The sequence below is a fragment of the Chelonus insularis genome, unplaced genomic scaffold, assembly GCF_013357705.1.
Source record: "Chelonus insularis isolate UGA/USDA-ARS -01 unplaced genomic scaffold, ASM1335770v1 contig_376_pilon, whole genome shotgun sequence".
Classification (NCBI taxonomy): Eukaryota; Metazoa; Arthropoda; class Insecta; order Hymenoptera; family Braconidae; genus Chelonus; species Chelonus insularis.
In genome coordinates this window covers 45,251-63,707 of record NW_023276534.1, presented here as the reverse complement: position 1 = coordinate 63,707, position 18,457 = coordinate 45,251, and the positions used below count along the sequence as shown (strand labels likewise).

The 18,457-nt window shown below is 30.8% G+C and overlaps 1 protein-coding gene and 1 long non-coding RNA gene across 4 annotated transcripts in view; one reads left to right on the top strand and one right to left on the bottom strand.

Moving 5' to 3' along the window:
- The window catches only part of LOC118067270 (GAS2-like protein pickled eggs), a 49,995-nt gene extending 45,300 nt beyond the window's left edge, over positions 1-4,695 (top strand). Inside the window, exons 8-9 of one of the 3 annotated variants that reach the window (XM_035083922.1) lie at positions 1,493-1,708; positions 1,784-4,695. In XM_035083922.1, the coding sequence (XP_034939813.1) occupies positions 1,493-1,708; positions 1,784-2,397 (830 nt within the window). In that variant the 3' untranslated portion in view covers positions 2,398-4,695. Of the gene's footprint in view, positions 1-1,492 lie in introns of all 3 variants that reach the window. The other 2 variants (XM_035083921.1, XM_035083920.1) reach the window with 2 other exon arrangements.
- LOC118067276 (uncharacterized) lies at positions 21-18,342 on the bottom strand. The gene is made up of 7 exons (XR_004690353.1): positions 18,143-18,342; positions 16,491-16,699; positions 16,240-16,377; positions 12,491-12,547; positions 233-378; positions 109-154; positions 21-49 (listed from the first exon to the last, which is right to left on the bottom strand). It is a non-coding gene; the product is annotated as an uncharacterized lncRNA (long non-coding RNA).
- Positions 18,343-18,457: the final 115 nt, after the last annotated feature.

The following is an 18,457-nucleotide window of genomic DNA, read 5'->3' as shown; positions in this document are numbered from 1 at the left end:
ATAAAGATATAGAAAAATACCTTGGAGATAGCGCTGATAGAACAGTTACCTAGAACATAATAATACATTGATTTTGTGATCTTTATATCTCTATACCTCGATCCTTACCTTGATCAGCTTTATTTAGTTGCCTCTTCTATCACACATCATCAACCTAGGTAAAGGAAAAAATAAAATTATAATTTATGAATCATGAGATATAGAAAAGGATCAAATGTCATCTTGTAAACACCTGATTAAATGCAGTAAGACGGTAGATTAGTTGAGCATTAAGCAGATAAGTTGTCCATTTTTTTCTTTGAGTCATTTATATTGTTAATGACAAATTGCTGTGGTTAATTCAATTCCAATAATTGATCTGACACCCAGTATTTATACCTGTAAATAAAAATAAATTAAATCATGATTGATTAAGTTATAATATTTGTCATTTTCAATCAAAATGCGCAATGTCATATAGCAATTTTTTTCTTTTTGGCATTGAATCAAAGCAAAGTAGCTAATTCTACTCATCAGAATAATTTATTCTTGCAATTACAAACGGCTCGAGCGTTAATTGCGTCGCTCACCTCCATGACTTCCACTTAAGTACACTCAATCAACGGCACATTCTTATTTACTCAAGAAAATTCACATCCAAGTATGTATAAAAGAGCAATAAAAATTGTAATTAAAGCACGAGATCAGTCCATTTAAATCTACATATTTAAAAGAGATATGACTGAAAGGATAGTCAGGTTTATATCATGTATTGTCAACTTGTTGGAAGATTCGCAGGTGAACCTACACGTGGAGAGGCTTTACTATACCCCAACCACTTAACAAGACAGAAAAAAAATTTATCAACACGAAATACAATCCTATAGTCTTTCATTCACACTAAGACCCACGCTTTATGTTAAATATCAAGAGTAAGAGACTTTCACGGTTCCTTAAGACGAATTTGGCGGTGGTTGAGACACTTAAAAACCACGCGAACCACTGAGAAGGACACGCGTAGGTTGACCTGGTACCATAAGATTATTTAATATCCACATCCTTTTAGTATTATGTGAGAGAAAAAGAAATCAGTGATTTAAATAGCGATGTTGACACTTGTAAATTTCGAAAATTCAAAAACAATTAGTAAAAAATTCTGTAAAAGTACGTTCTTTGTACTGAGGTATATAAATTTTCTTGGGAATACTTTTACTTGGTTGTAATAATATAAAACAAGCGAGCACATGAAGGACTTAAAGTTGCTCAGTGAAATGCGTAGTTAGCCGTATGGTGCACCTTCCATTTTCGGAAAGCATGAGTCATCTATACGTGGTACTTATTCGCAATCAGACGCGATCACAACAACCAGAACATGCACCAATATTTCCTTACCTACATTTAATCTCAAGCCACTTCCTTGCATGCTGTCATGAATAAATCTGATATAACACGCAGTAAATATAAAGTTATTATCCATCAGTAATTTAAACTAAAGGTATTATATTTGTTTCAGAACCATCAAAAGTGGAGAATGAACGTTCGTGTGTTGATACAGACAGCATAGAAACGGGTTTAAGGAAGACTAAAGTATCACCACCAAGTCCCTTACGTGGTTCACCATCACGAAGCATTCCATCATCAGGCGAACGAACGCCTCGTGCGAATTCAATGGTTCGTGAAAATAGCAATTTATCTAGATGTTCTTCTGGTAGTAGAACACCAAGAGAAGGTAATTCAAGTCCTGAAGGAAGTCCTCTTAAACGAAATGTCGTAAGAAATAGTATTAAAAAATTACCACCAGCAGGAACTGTCAGTAAAGCATCAGGAGTTCCAAGACTTAATCAAAATCATCTAACGGCTGGTAGCAACACGTGGAATGGAAGGCAGTCAAGGCAAAGGCCTGGATTATCTTCTGATACCTTTGTTAATCCGTCCTCTTCACCTACAATGAATGGTAATGGAAACGTCAATGCTTCACCCACGAGTTTCTCGCGAAAGAACTTTGCTCGACAAAGTCTATCCAAGTCAAGAATAAATGAAATCCAGTATGATAGAAATGGAAGAAGAATAAAACCAACAAATAGCGTATCTCTACAGTCATCACCTACCAAAGTAGCTAATCCGTTATTAGAACAGATCTTGCAGAAAGTGGGACATCTGCAAGATGAAAAACAAGTTGTACAAAAACTCCAAGACCTTTTAAGAGATTATCACAGTCATGCCAATGAGGGAGAACCGAATCTAGAGTTCACGCGGGCGTGGATTGATGGAAACGGAACTGTTACATTGCCTCAAGAGGTCCAGGTTGTTACCAGCCCAAGAAAAGATCCAAAAGCCACCACAGAACGTGGAAACTTTTCACGTATCCCTGCACCTGTCTATAAGAGAGCCATGTCTGTAGCATCTGACAGTACTTGAGATCCTGCTCGATGTTTTTTTAACTCATGAATCAAATGTTTTGTAATTATAGTCTTGATTCGTAAGATCATATTCAACTGATAGATCTTCAGCAATAAGTAAATATAAAGTCGAAAATTCCGTTTTCAACGGGGCTTCATAAGAGCAGCTTAATAATCAACAATCGCAAGAGCGATAGGTGATTGATTAAAATCAAATTTTAAAAAATGAAATAATTAGATTTCATTTTTTCTAAGGTCAAGTATCAGGACAATAGACTGGACTAAGTATACTAAAAAAAAATAGAAGCATATCGGCAAAGCGTTGCTGCGGGAGTAGACAACGATAGGATGTTTTATGTAATTTCTTCTTTTCTATACGGCCAGTTCCAGGAAATTAATTATAGGATGATATAGAGGAAGAGGATTATGTCAGATTATAAAAATCATGAAAGAAAACCTAATATCCTTGAGCATTTTTTTACTCGATGCAGCAGCGAGAAAAATACCTCGATGATACCGCGAGAGCATTGGTTGAGCTTTCAGAATGGTGCTTAAAGACGATGATAGAGCTAAATAATTATATAGGTATGATTAATGATTGATTATTAATTATTATTAATCATTAGTTTATCAGCTGATTACTTCTTATTTCAAGAATATAATATTCATCAATTGAAATATGGACTAATTGAAGTTTTTAAATATTTAAAATAAGATATTTTTGGACATTGAGTGTCTTGCGTTGTTGAACTTGATTTCTTTAACATTAAAATCTACTTCCAATCAATTAATCTATAGAGATATTCAATATTAAAAGACAACATGGTTGGAATGGTATTGATAATTCAATATTTCTATGGTTCATTATAGAAAAAAAAAACAAAACTTGATAATTTTTAAAGCCAATGGGCATAATTGTTTTCTAGAAATTATTTATTTATATAGTCTATCGGTTATATTTATTGAAATCAATTTATTTGTATGTTAACTTCGCTTTAAGTGATTTTAATCAAAAGATTGAAGGAAATGATAATGTATAAAATACTTTTGTCTTTTTTAAAAAGTAAAGAAGGCAACTATTAATGACTGCTCTACCAATAAAGTAATGGCCAAAATGTTCCAGACAATTTTAAATATATTTGTGATCATTAAAGTCTTTAAAATAAATATTCTTCGAAATTTTTAGGCAATGTGTTCACTAGTTCTTGATGCATTTCAATTTGAAGAGTGTGATTCCAACAAATAATCATTAATCAAAAAGATCTATCATGTATTAATTATTCATTTGATTGATATTAAATGGATCCAATGTAAAGGATATTTTTGGCTAGTACTATATTTCAAATTTTCAACTTAACAGACTGCATTAGAAAACATATGATATGTCATTGTCAACCTTTTAGAATTTTTTTTACAAAAAAAAACAAACCTAGTGGACGGCTTTTTTACCAAGTGTCTTATAGAAGAAGATTCAACAAATTTCATAGATATACCTTAGACCTTAGAAGGTCGAGTTCGATGCACTTGAGCTTAATTTTATAAACGTAGATTCAGAGGACAAGTTTAAAAGAAACAATATCGTACAAAAAAAGAAGTAATAGATAATGAAAGAAAACTATTTTTTAGCACACCTATTAAAGAGAGAAAATTTTGTAGAAGAATAAAAATTCTGAAATCCAGTCCAAGTCTTGAGTATAAAAATTTTTTCACTTTCACACCAGTAATTTGTTTGTTAGCATCATGTACGATATTACATAAGTTGACTTACTTATCGCCTAAGAAAATTTTCCGAGGTTTCAGCAAATTAATTATACACGTGACTCAGTCTGCAACGATTATACTTTGAAAGAAATGATCATCTACCAAGGGAATACTGTGAGGTGTATAATATCCACACGCCCACGTATGTTCTTATGCCTAAGCTTAGTAAACCCCATTCATCGTATTTGGTGGCATTATTATGATATCTGATAAATAATAAATTCAACTATTATCGGCTACCATCTTATGTTGTAGGATTTTGCCATCATATACTTGTAATAATTGTTATCATCATCACTACCCGTTCTTTCCTGATTTATAATTCTATGACGATTATCTGCTGCAAAGATAATCGTTATCTTACTACTATCGTTAGGTTTACGACTATGACTATTGTCATTATTATAAATATAACCATTTCTAATTCTTATTATTTTATTACTATAATTTTAATGCTGAAATGTTGTTTGTATTCTCCTATTATATTATGTTATCAACGAAACGAAGTTGTATGATAGGTGAAGAATCAAAATTAAATAAAAACTGTAAAACTTTATATATATTACTCTTGTCATTTGATTCCTACAGAAATCGACCACTTTAATGAGTTGGAATTTATACGATAGATAAATAACATTAATTTATAGAAGTGGGAATTGTGTCAATTAAGAATAACATTTTTTTGTGCTGTATCTGCATGCTTCTACATCGTTCTTTTTCTGTTAGATTAAGTTAATAGGGGAATACTTGTTTAGAATTTAGAAAAAAATATTTACGTATCAGGAAATATTATTATGATATTGATTGTAAGTATTTGAGTGTATTTTTATAAATCTTATTAATTAATTGTAGTAATAAATATTAGCAATAATAATTTAATTGATTATCAAATAAAATGTTTCATTATTTTATCATGATGATAGTTATCAAGAAAAGTAATAATTTGAAGCTTTTACAATAAATAAAAATTATTGGCAAAGAATTTAATTAAAGAAGCTACAGAAGACAAATTATTATGATTATTTTTATAAATATTTCTCTTGACTTTAAAATAATTAACTTGGTATACTCATTATTATTTTACAATTAATCAGCGATTATTTTTGAAAAGACTTTTACCACCATCTGAGAGCACTCAGAACTTTATTAAAACAATTAAAAAGTTTAATTAAACTTCATTAAAAGTTTGAATTATAATTACTTAACGAAAGCAAATGTCAATAAATTTAAAAAAGAATACTTGGAATAAATAATATAATAAAGCACTTGAATCACGAAGGTAAGTAAAAGATGGAAATTAATTAAATTATCATCTGGAAGAAGAAGTAATTCTATCTAATAAAAAAATTATATCCGAGCATCAAATTATCTTTAAAGTAGTTAAAGTGTTAAGTTCTCGTAATAACAAAACCATCATATCAAGAAGACTACAGTGTCCTTGCCGAATATGGTGAGACTGGCTATATTACTTGGACTCCAACTGTGAAGAACTCAGCACAAATAAAAAACAGGATAATTTTTCATTAACGTCATCCAATAATCTCCATCTGATACTCGAATAATAATTACATTATTTAAATACTCTCAGTCTAGAAATACACAATCTAAAAAATAAATAAATAATTCGAAGTTTTTAAAAATATACTAATAAAAAGCAAGCGTGGGAGCTTGTAGAAGTCTTAGTAACATTTTTGTATTTGATCATTTAAAATTGAATGAAAGATAAGTATGTTTGACCAACAATTTAGGTGATGTATGTTTAGAAAGTGCATTTCAGTATGATACAGGCAATCTCCTGATGTTTATGTGTGTACATGCAAGCTACTGCAAGCCTTGTCTGTGTTTCGATAGATGTCAAGAAACAAATAACAAATTTCATTACAATACGAAATGTTTCTTGTCTAATATATAGGCAAAATGGTTGGTATACTCATCGGGCAAGCGACTAAAGTATATATATATCTCACATTGCCCATGAGCAGTTTTCTTGTGGGCGGCTTACAGGTGCCTCCGGGCACTTCGACCGTCTCAAACAGATACGCTCAAATACTGCCCACGTATTCAGACATACGCACTTGTCAGTGGCTTGCATATATTGGGAGATACCAAATCAATAATGTTTATATATTCAATGTCTATCTTTTTCAACAGAGGCCAAATCTAAATTATGTTTTAGCAATTATGATAATTTTGTTGAAGAACAAAGATCAAATTTTGATTAATTAAATTTAATCATATGTTTATTTTTAGATTTTATTATTATTATTATTACTATTAATAATAATAAAAAGATATTCTGATGATAATAATAAAAACTAGGAAATTATTAGATAAAATTAATACCAAAAGATTCAAATTTTTTGCAGAATTTAATTTTTAATTTTTGCTAAAAGATAATGTAGTCTTGTTAGCAAGCATTGAAATTTTGCAAATACTGAATTGAAGATGTAAACTTTCATCATCAATGAGAATAGTTATTCTTAATTGTATTTACTATACAATTGATAATAAAGACTTTCAGGTAAGTACTTATAAATATTAATTAAACCTTAATAGTGATTTATATGAAAAAATAAATTGGTGTTTCTAAATTCTAAGTAACAATTTTTCTTTAATTATGCTATAGGTGATAACTATTATTAATTCAGCGGAAATTACACCTGGTAAAGTAGGAAGAATAAAATTTCACTCATTACCGTTAGAACCATACAGCGTAATTAGTGAATCTCTTTATTATGCTTCAATTTCACTCTCGGTTTTGTAAGAAATTAATTTTGCATTATTTCATTACTCTTAATTGATTTTTAGAATTATTTTTTCTTTGAAATTAACAATCAAAAAACACATTAAATATATTTTAAAATTTCTTTGAAAAGTAGGAAATAATTTTTAAAAAGTATGTTAAAAATTAGTGCTTTTTTAGATAGTAATTATATCATTATAAAATAATCAAAAAAATTCTAAATCAATGTCATGGGTTTCTAAAGAGTATTTTCTGTTGCTCAAAAGACTGGTTGGTTCATGAATACAATGAACTCTCAACAATATTTATTAAGTTAACTATTATCTTCTAACAAAAAATATTTGCTTTAATAAATAAAAATAAAATGTTTTTCAATGGATTTATAAATTTTCTTAAGGTAGTATGGGTTGTCATCAGACCATCAATATTACTATAATTAATTACAATAATTACATTTTTAAATATGAGTATTTTGGTCTTATTAGAGAAATAATGAAAACTACGATATTTGATAATTTATTATAAAAGTCGTTTAAGCATTTTCAAATGTGCCAAAAAATTCATTTAGATGCTTATCTTTAATATAATAATAAACTTACTGTTTTCAGTTTATTTTTATATTTTAGCCATACTATCTTGGACAATAAAATACTCTCTTAAGATGAATTAGAAACTTGAAGTCATTGATTTGCAATGATCTCCACCAATCAATTTCAAAAAAAGGCTTTAAAAAAGAATACTTAATATTTCATAATTAAGAAGACCAGATTTCAATGTCAATAAATAAAATAATTCTTATCGATGGAACTGAAAAATAAAGCAAGAATTTCTGAGGATATAAATGTATCGATGGAACGCGAATACATTGAGGAGAATGATCTGCCTTGATCCCTCAAAGTTTAGTGTTCGGAGAAGGTAATCGGTCGTTCTTATCTTGTACATTATTTAGGAAATGACCTCGAAAAGATTCGATGCACAATTCTTGCGACCGGTTGACCCGAGTTCCTTATAGGGACAGTCACACTAATAGGAAGTATCCTTGCAATGGCGCCCGTCCACTTTCGTTCGTTGCAGACGTCGGATTGTATCTGGTTGATCATCGTCCGCGTGCACCATCGGCCTCCAATGTAAAAACCACTTCAAATAAAAAAGTTTCTCCATCTAAGGGAGTCAAAAGAACCGTGGCCAACACATGTATACATTCAACATGCACTGTCCAATCGCCTCAGGAGAGTTCATAGCCTTCCGGAGAGCGAAATCCAGCCTCCGGCAAATCTCTATGAGGGAGAGTCATCAATCTTCTCGTGCTAGTCAAGCAATAAGTCGCACTAAGTGTTGTAAAGTGTACAATTTTTGAAATATGAGAACTAAACTACAAGTTGTTTAGACTATTTCGCTAGACTTGTGTGCAACATACATGTCACTTGGAACTTTGATTATTTTTATGCAATGCTTTTATGCTTTCTAGTAGGACTTATAAAGCAGTAATCTATGGCTATTGTTCATGAACTACTGATATATGCATTTCCAAGGAATAAATTATCATTTTTATCGTAAATTTCAGGAGAAAGTGGAAGACAGATTGTATTAGCTTGACTAAAATTTTCTTTTCAATGAAAATAACAATGCTGCGTAAGATGTAATTGTTTTCATCTCTTCAGTCTATCAGCATGTATTTTCTAAACTTGTTCATATTTTATTCCCAGTAGAAAGTTATCATAATTAATCCGAAAATCAAAACTAACACTTTCTGACATATCTTCATGTTCAAGAATCATTTGTCATTTTGAACAATCATGTTCTAAAGTCTAAGTGTGCACATAAACACATTTTTCTAAAACAATAACTCATGAAGAAAATAGTATCATAACTATTGAAAAATCAATCAATGTGTATTGGTGAAGACAACACATCATTAGACTTTGATAGGATTGGATCTAGCAAATATTTTGTTTAAACAAGTTTTTTAAAATAATAAAATTGATTACGGTCTTAAACCGTAAGGAAATAACAAAATATTATCAATAAAAATTGAAAATTGTTAATCACAGATTAATCTTACAAGAAAGTTGATGATATGGACCTTGGGGGTTGCACCCACTCTCCAGCTATTTAAAATAATTTCCATCATTTAAATTCACTGTTTATGTTTCTCGATTTGAAACAAATACGAAATGCTGTACACGTATCAAAGTGGAGATTAGCATTTGATAGATGCTACTGTTATATATTATTCCGCAAGGTTTCTATGCAAAGCATATATTTCACCTTCACTTTCATGGCGATTTCTTTCTATTGGCAAAGTTTATAAATTTAAATGAAGTTACATAGTGGTAGAACTTGGTTGTTATTAATTATCATCATGACAGAAAACAACAAAAGATAAAATTTCATAAAGTGGCAAGTTTGGCCTCTAGTAAGTGGAAGAAATCATTTGAAATAAATGTTTGCCCATCTAAGGTAATCTTAAGGACCACACCAAGTCGTCAACTCTTTTCTCGTTTAATCCACCCGCGGGTTCATGGTCTTACTGACCGATATTGCCAGGGGCGGGACGCGTCGTGATCTTACAATTAGTTATGCGTCATTCGTTTAAGCTCGAGGACATTTGGAAGTAATCGTAAAGAAAGAAAAAAAATAATAAATGTAGACATCGCAAATTTGAACAATAATAAACCCATGAGGATTCAACAGCATCAAAGATTATTTTCGAATGGCTCAATGACACTTGTAAATTTATTTTAGCCTTGAGAGCTCGTATGAATTTTTACATGTGGGCTCATTGGTATCTACATGAATTAAGCAATCAATTGAAAAATATTGGGATTTCTTTTTCATAAAAGTTTGGCGCCTGAAACGTCAATTGATCGATTTTGCTTGTCACGTATAAAATGGTAACGACTGCTCCAAATTAGTATACCAGAAGAAAAGATGACTCTTTCACAGAAAAGATCGCATAAACATGCAATAAAAGTGTCTCTGCACGTGCGAATTCGAGTCCTGTGAGTGTTGCGTGGCACATGTATGCATAATGCAAGACACACACTCGACTTGTCAGAAACTCGCAAGAAAAAGCGAGCGTATGCCCTTAAATGTCGTCAGTGATACTTGTGCAGACGGAAAGTGTACATCTTACCCACCTGACATCTTTCACTACGTTCTTACAGACCTACATGAACTACTCTATAAATCTAGTTCACCATTCACAAATATCCATTCTAACTTGTTCCTTTGTATCTTGATACCCCTCACTATTTTACAACCATTCTTCTTCTTCCTTATTTGAATAAAAATAATTCATCAATTTTCCTGTAAATAAAGCATAAGTCTTATACTGGAGTCCTGAGCATAGCCTACTTAATTATTGAAGAGACTTACTCGATATGGTGGTAAAAAAAATTATTAATAATATCAACTTCAAATCCACTTCCAAAATAGCTGTACTTAGTCACTAGCTTCCGTACACTAGCTGCTGGTACCCACCACCTAGATCTTACTTAGTATCCTGCACAATCATGACACTAGCTACTGATAATGAAGTAGGTTAAGGTCTCGAAAAGATAATAAAACCAGGGTCATTTAATGATTATTTATGGAACAGGTAGTAATGAAGTAGCAGGGAGGTAGTAATAATATTACAGTCTAGCTGTTCCCTATTCAAATCCCTGTTTGAATCTTCAAGTTCAAAGGACTCTGAACAATTTTGCTAGCCTAAGATACCAACTCCAACATATCAACATTTTGTCCTGATACAGTTACTCAATAAAATGGTTATTAGAATTAAAATTTGCCACCAATCCTTCAAGAACTGTCCAATTCATCAACCAATTACTCCAAGTAATCCAGCCTGAAACAAATAACTCCAAAATTAATCCAACCCTCTTGATGATCCTTAATTTCCAAAATAATTTTCTGAGTGATGCAGAATGGGCAAAGAGTGTATGGAATTTTCTCTCTTGAGTTTTTGATTCTGACCAGTCGAACAGAGCGGCGATCAAGTCGGCGTCATTAACCCACGCATGGCGTGAAATCGGTCGACGATCTCCGTCATCGCGTCGGCGCCAAATTCGCGAGAGATCTACAGTCTGTTCGACACATGGAAGCATGAGTCAACTTATGGTGTATAATGTACGGGATTATGAAAGGACTTGTGGAGATCAGCAGACGCGTAGGCCAATATGTATGATGATTGGATGGGCGTTGAGCTTTAGAGTGCACCCACTGATTCAGTCTATCAAACTATTGAAGAGAGTGTCATGCACTTATAGCAGAAAGATAAAAATAAATGAAATAACTACTGGTCAAATTTCAATGGTTACGCAGTGATGTCGGAATCTCGAGTACGCGGTTCCGGGGCTGAAAATAATCTACGAGTGGCGGTCGCATGACCTGCAGCGAATGTAACAAAAGTAAAAAGACACAATGGATAAGACAAGTGGATAAATGCTATAATAATCAAGACATTTGTTATTCAATTATGAACAACATTATTGTCAATACAGATGACAAGGTATTATTAATCAAGAGTATTTACAACTTCCCACATATTTTTACATTGACGCAATCAATCCAATTAGCATGATATTTTGTTAAATTGTATTGATCGTAAATCTTTTTTTTTACTTCATAGATAAGGGAATATACTTTGGTATCTCAAGGTTCCTCAATTTAAACAAAATATTTCCCAATAAAACATTTAAATAACAATCGAATTTTTTTAATGAATTTCAATTCCATTAAAACGCAATAAATTTTAATTAACTCTACAATTGTTATCTGGCTATATCAACTCGATATATCAAAGTGAAAAATCGTTTAATGAAACATATAGAGATATGATGGTGGAAAATTATTTATGTATCAAACCACAAATTTTCCTACAAGAAGAATCGATCAAGAACCTATTAACGACAAGCATTTCCTTGGTGGCATTGAAGCCTAAGAATGAAGAATAATAAAGACTCCGAAATTTCTGCGTAATATTTTCCTTGATATTTTTCATTAGAACCTTTTATAGCAGCATTATTATTATACTGCGTTGTTCACAAAGAACGCGATGAGATGAAAACAAAGTCGTACAATGGCGCTAAGAGGAGCCACAGTAATATATCTTAGCGACCCTGTGTTTTCCATATTCGGGCTCAATCACACACCGGCGAATGGATTTACCTTTTCCATTTTACAACTTTACGCCCAAGCAATTTGGAAATTAAAATTCTGAAACTCGTAAAATGCAAATTAGCTATAGAAATATTGGTTACCACGTGAGTCACTAATAAGAAACGAGTCTTAACAATCAATTGCATTGATGATTGTTGTGAGAAAATATTAAATTACGATTATAGCTATTATTTTTCAAGATATCAAATTGTTGATCAATCTATTCTTACAATGACCCTCACTTACCATATTTGAAGTTAATCGTGGTAAGACTCGACACCCCGTCGTGATCGAGGACACAGAGGAGCTACATCATGGTCTCATTTTATGTGCAATATGTCTAGATTTGCCATTAAATTGCGCCAACGTAAATTATCCATTAAACGAACGATATAAATAGGAATTAAAGCCGAATCAAAATAAAGCTGAATGTCTTGAAACAACTCACCAGGCTGGAGAACAATTAATTGATACTTCGACACGTCACGTTGATGCCATCAATCATCTGGAAATGACAAGCGGAAATGAACATTAATATAGACAGTAATAATTCTCTTAGCTTCATTGAAATCTCTCTTGTTCAGTTCTATTGTATAAAATTAATTTTTAATTACACAGACTTTGTAATAAAGATCAATTAATGTACATTTTAATTGTTTTCATATTTTAACATTTTAGGTAACGTTTGAAATTTCAAAGAAGCTCATTATGCAGATATTGTTTTGAACAGTATTTTGCAATTTTAACATTAATTTATGATAAATTTGAATAGAATAAATGATCTGTCTTATGCAGAATGATTTACTTATTTGATAAAATTATCTTAAATACTTTACAAAAATTTCTAATATTTTTTCTAAACTTCTCTCCTGAACTGATAATACATTGCATCATAGTGCTCATTATTTGTGTTATGAAATATTATAAAATATTTTTACATTGCTTATAAATATGGTCATTAACTTACAATAAACTTTGATTCCTTTTCACTCATTGATTTCTTTAAATATAATCTTTAGAGTCTATTGACTCCATTCATAGACATCATCAAATATAAAGTTCCACTTCAGGTCAAAATGATTAAATCATGTTTTCCAAACAGCCAATTAGTTGAAATGTTACAATATATTTAAAAAAAAAAAGTACTCTTTAATTAAATAAAGCATGACAAATATTTGTACAAATTATTTACCACATGAGATAAATTAGCTAGTTTCAAATGATCCCTTGCATCAGAAAATATGAAGTTTATTCAGTGGCTAATGAAAGTTTAATGTAAGTATTAAGTCAAACATATTCATTTGATAATGCGCACGTGCATAGAAGAGAACAGGGAGATAAAAGACGTTACTAAATGTTAGGTATTGCTACTGTTGACGTATCCGGGACAATTCAAGTCACAAGATTTAATAGACGTCTGACGGAACTTAAAAGCCATTTAAGAGCGCGTGGGCAGAAGCTCGAGGACCACCGCCTGGTCCCATTGTCCTGTCTGTCTGTCTCTTTTTGTTTTTTTCTTAAATTCCAACTCGTTCCACATTCCAAGTCGATTAATGACTTCCCTGTGTCCTTTTCTCTTATTTCACTACTTTTCCCTAATATCACGCGCAACAAACTCCTGCCTACGTTGTTGAGAGGTCTATAAAGTCTTAACTTCGAGCCTATGCGTTTCTGTCCTCTTCAAGATGTAAGAATATACGTGCACGCACCACTGACCACAAGATATACCGATTCGCGTTACTGCGATAGACGTACAGGGATTGGTGAATTACTTTTACTACTGATTGGTGATTAAACGGCTAGGTATATATGTTTGAGCATGTACGAATATTGATAGACCTTCCATAGAAAGCTACGTTCACTGGTATATATCACTAGAAGATTGAAAGACTGTTTTTGTACGAGAAAAAATTTGCTAGACTTTAAACCATTTGTCTTCGAATCAGTGTCACCATGTTAATCTTAAAGCCTAGTACAACAAATCGGTGGTATTATTGTGGAATCTAAGATCTATAAATTTATCTTTTTTAAAAACAACGAAAACTAACTAGTAGGTTTGCTCATAAGTTTTCAACTTATTTTATAGCAAACTTCTAATGTAAGAGCTCTGTTGGTAAATAAAGAAAAAGATTGGATAATAAAAAAAGAAAATAATAGAATAAGGTCACTAATAAAAAGTCTATAAAATATAAAAGTATTTTAAGAACTTGAAATTAATTGAATGTGATTAAAAAATGAAGACAGATATAGAAGTAAATTAAGTAAATAAATTGGTAAATTTATTTAACCTAGGTTGTGATATTTCTTGAAATAAAGTGCTGGTATATTGTTAATTAATTATTGTTTCAAAAGACTTAAAAGACTGTCTTGACACTTTACAAGTACCGTTGACTCTAACAGAGATTTACATTCAATGACAATAAACACCACCATTGAACTTGAGCTACTTTTCTTCAAGGACTTTAATTTGCCATCGTCACTCACAGATTCTCATTATGCTAAGAAAAAAAGATTCATTTTGTCTAGGATGATGATAATGTATCTTGTATTACATCACAGAGATTCAATTCCTACATACTTCTTGAGGGGCAAGTTCAACCTTGTCAGTTTCATTGCACATCATGCATAAAAAGCAGCATCAACCTTCTAAAGTTTTCATTTCTTTAAGAGTTATTTTGTCTATGACACTTTTATTGCTAAAATTAAATTTATTATTATTGTAATGCATTCTTATAAAATAGAATTAACTCTATCAATATTTAATTAAGGAATAAGTTAGCTCATGTTGAGAAAAATGATTAATTTTTTCTTAATCGACAACTCTCTAGATGCTGTAGATCTTGAAGACCTTTAAATGAACTGGAAGCCGCGAATAACTACAACGTAATTTCAAGCTGAGACTGATTCTTGTTTCTTTACACCTCTAACGAATGGCAAAAAACAGGGTTGTACATTTTTCTTCGGCGATCTCTTTTAAAATCTCCGACAAGTTCCCACTAAACTGGTAACACCACCACCACTATACCAAAGTGAGTGAACAAGTGGCCAAGATTTTTATTTGCAATCGTTTTCACACTGGAAGCCAGAAATACATGAGAGTGATGATCAACAACACACAATCCAATGTCTGATACCAATGAAAGCAGACAAGCGCAGTTACAAGGATACTTCCTATTAATACGACGATCCCTAAAAGGAAGTCGGGTCAACTGATCACAGAAACAACAGGTCGAAGATTCTAGAAGTCTTTTCTTCAATAATTAACCAAATTTAAGTCTGATAATTTATACTACATTTAAATGACTTATATAATTACTTCTATTACATTTATAGTAGTAATAAAATAAAAATATCAAGCTAGTTTATAGGTCAACATTAGAGAGCATTTGTATTTTTAATAATTAAAGGTGGATCAATAATGTTGTCCCAATTAAAATTTTAAATGTTATAAGAAACTTTACAGTAAATATCTTTGATAAATGTCTGTTAAATATATATTAAAGTGAAATTTTTGAAACATATTTTACAATTAACGTCATTTTGGCACCGGAGTCTTCAATTAAATTTGAAAGATTTATTACATGGATTTAAAAGGTCTCAAAAAATAGAAGCTTGATATTTTATCAGACTTAAATCTTATCATTCCTTCATCAAATCTATCTTTAATAAATGCTACAACTTACTACTTATTTTTCTATAAGAAAATACCTAATGCTTGATTAAAAAAATGTAGGTCAAATGTTTTGAACAGCATATACCCTACATGGACCTTTAAATAAAAACCATAACGTTCATCACTGTAAAAAGTGTTGAAAAATCATCGTGATTGTATTCAAATAAGCATATAGAAATCTCAGTAGAATTCTATGGCTGTAATTCGAATAATGAACGAGATAAGAACAATGGGTTGCTGAAACACTGCACTTTAGACGATTGCTACGATGTTAAATGTATTGATTGACTAAATTTTTTTATGCATAAGATTCAAATATAACACAATAACGAGTTGATATACCATAAGACCTCGAAACTGGAAAATAAATATCTCTTACTTTCATAACCAGATCACAAAATAATTGTTATAAAAAAAGTAATCATTATGGATCAAAGTGAAAAGTCAAAGACGATAAGAAAAAAATTATTGATCCAAATGTCATGAATATTGGTTTGGCATGCGAATTGCTTAATTTACCGTACCTGCAAAGCTGAGGAGCTGGTAGAGCTTGTTTTCGTTATAGTTGGTTCATTCGTCATAAAAATTCGATACAAGATCGTAACCAGAAGAGAATTGGTTTCCAAGGAAGTATTGACAAATAGTCATTCAACCACCATACTCTAAAAAGTAATTAAAGTTTATTAATTCTAAGTGATTGTTTTGTTGGAGTACTCATAAACAGTAATAATGATAAACTTAAAAAAATTATGAATGTAAAAAAAAATGAAAATACCTCTTACTGTTACACAGTATGCAACATCTGCAAGTCTACCGGTGCACGAAATATCAATAAGACTTATTAATATTCATTTATTAGTGGCAACGAATTCTTCACAGTTATTACTTCTTGTTCTTCAACATCATTTGCCGCAATCCGAACAGCAATCCAATCAGCTAAAAAAGCAGGCAGTACTCCGACAGCAACTGATTTCATTCGATCTCCTAAATTGAAAATAAAAGCAAAAAGTTAGTGAATAATATAAAATATTCATGTCCAAGATATATGTGAAGTTCTTTGAAATATTTCATTATCGTGTCACTGATAGATATTTCAGATAAGTTCATTTCTTTTCAATCGATTTTGAATAAAATTTCATTACGACACTGAGAAATGTAATTTAAAGATAATTTTTTACGATTATTCTTACAATTTATTTATTCAACTGTAATATCAATGAATATTTTTGCAATTTTATGTTATTTAATTAAATAAATTGAATAACATGATGTGAATAATGTAATAAAAGCTATTGATTTCAGAACTTCCATTATTTCTAGAACAATTAATTGTTATGTAATTGATTTCCTATCAAGTTATAATAAATTATCAGCAATTTCGATTTGAAATTATAATTTGAAATAAAAGAAATCAATAATGTATGTTATTTTTGCATTATTGCCATTAAAGTTTGAAATTGATATCATTCTTTTTATTGCTGTATTTATAAAAGTAAGTTTTATTTTCAGCTGAATCACTAGCGATTGAGTCATTTTACCCATTTTGAGTAATTCTTCCATAACAAATGCACGTGGTCAATCGTTCATGTTTCTCATCATTGTTCCTTTTCTTTAACAGGTTCCTTTTCTTTAACAGATTTCTTTCTTCCTTATAATAAATCTAATGATATCAAATAATATATTTAGCATCCATGTAATCATTCAATTTTTTATTTTTTACATAGAAATTTTCAATCATCAATACCAAGCATGTAAGGGAGAAAAAGAATTCTATTAATTCTTTGGAGAAATCGATCATCTCAAGCATTCCCCAACTTCTATAAACTTATTCTACACATGCTTCAACCCACATCAATAGATACTTGAATTAGAGGGTTGCAATAGACTGGTCAACACGGTAGCAAAGAAGTTGTAGCTAGTCTTTTTGTTAGCCTTTCATTGTATCTAAAAAAAATTATCAAGAACTTAGAACATAAAAGAAATCTAGTTACTCCATATCTATTGTAAATAATTATTCTATGAAAAATGGAGAATAGATTTTAATTAATAGCAACGAAAAATATGTATTCGCATTTTTATGTAAATGTTTAGGACTAATTATACATTAAATACCTATTGAGAGTATTCATATAATATTTATTGATAGACTGCCTTATTTAATCATGTTTAACATAAATGATAATATATTTAGTGTACCTATCATCTTTTTTTTTGGAATAATTTTCCAAGAAGAAATTACATTTGCATGCAATTAATATTTCGTGATATATTACATTACAGAAATATGATAAAATCGTCCATACTAAATGACATTATAAAAAATGATAAATTTGAGATAAATCAGTTCTAAAGAACTCTATCATGAGCAATCATTGATTAATATGCACAGTAAATATAGCCCGTTTTATCATTAAACTTCGTACTTACACCGACATTGATATCTTATTTGAAAGAAACATCCATTGATTAGAAATGCATCAATGCATTAAACGTGCAGATAATGAGTCAATGCAATTGCTATTACATTTTTGTTACATTTGTTCGTAATATTAAAAGAATTTATTTCGGAAAAAAGATATATTTCGCGAAGACATTAGAGAGCGAACGTGACGCGTCTGAAAAGTGAAAATGATGCCGCCGATTCTCGAAAAAACAACGGCGAATCGCTTCTGGGAATTTCAGAATCAACTGGTAGCGACATCTGGACACAAAACTAAAAATTAACTCCTGCGATCTGCTATA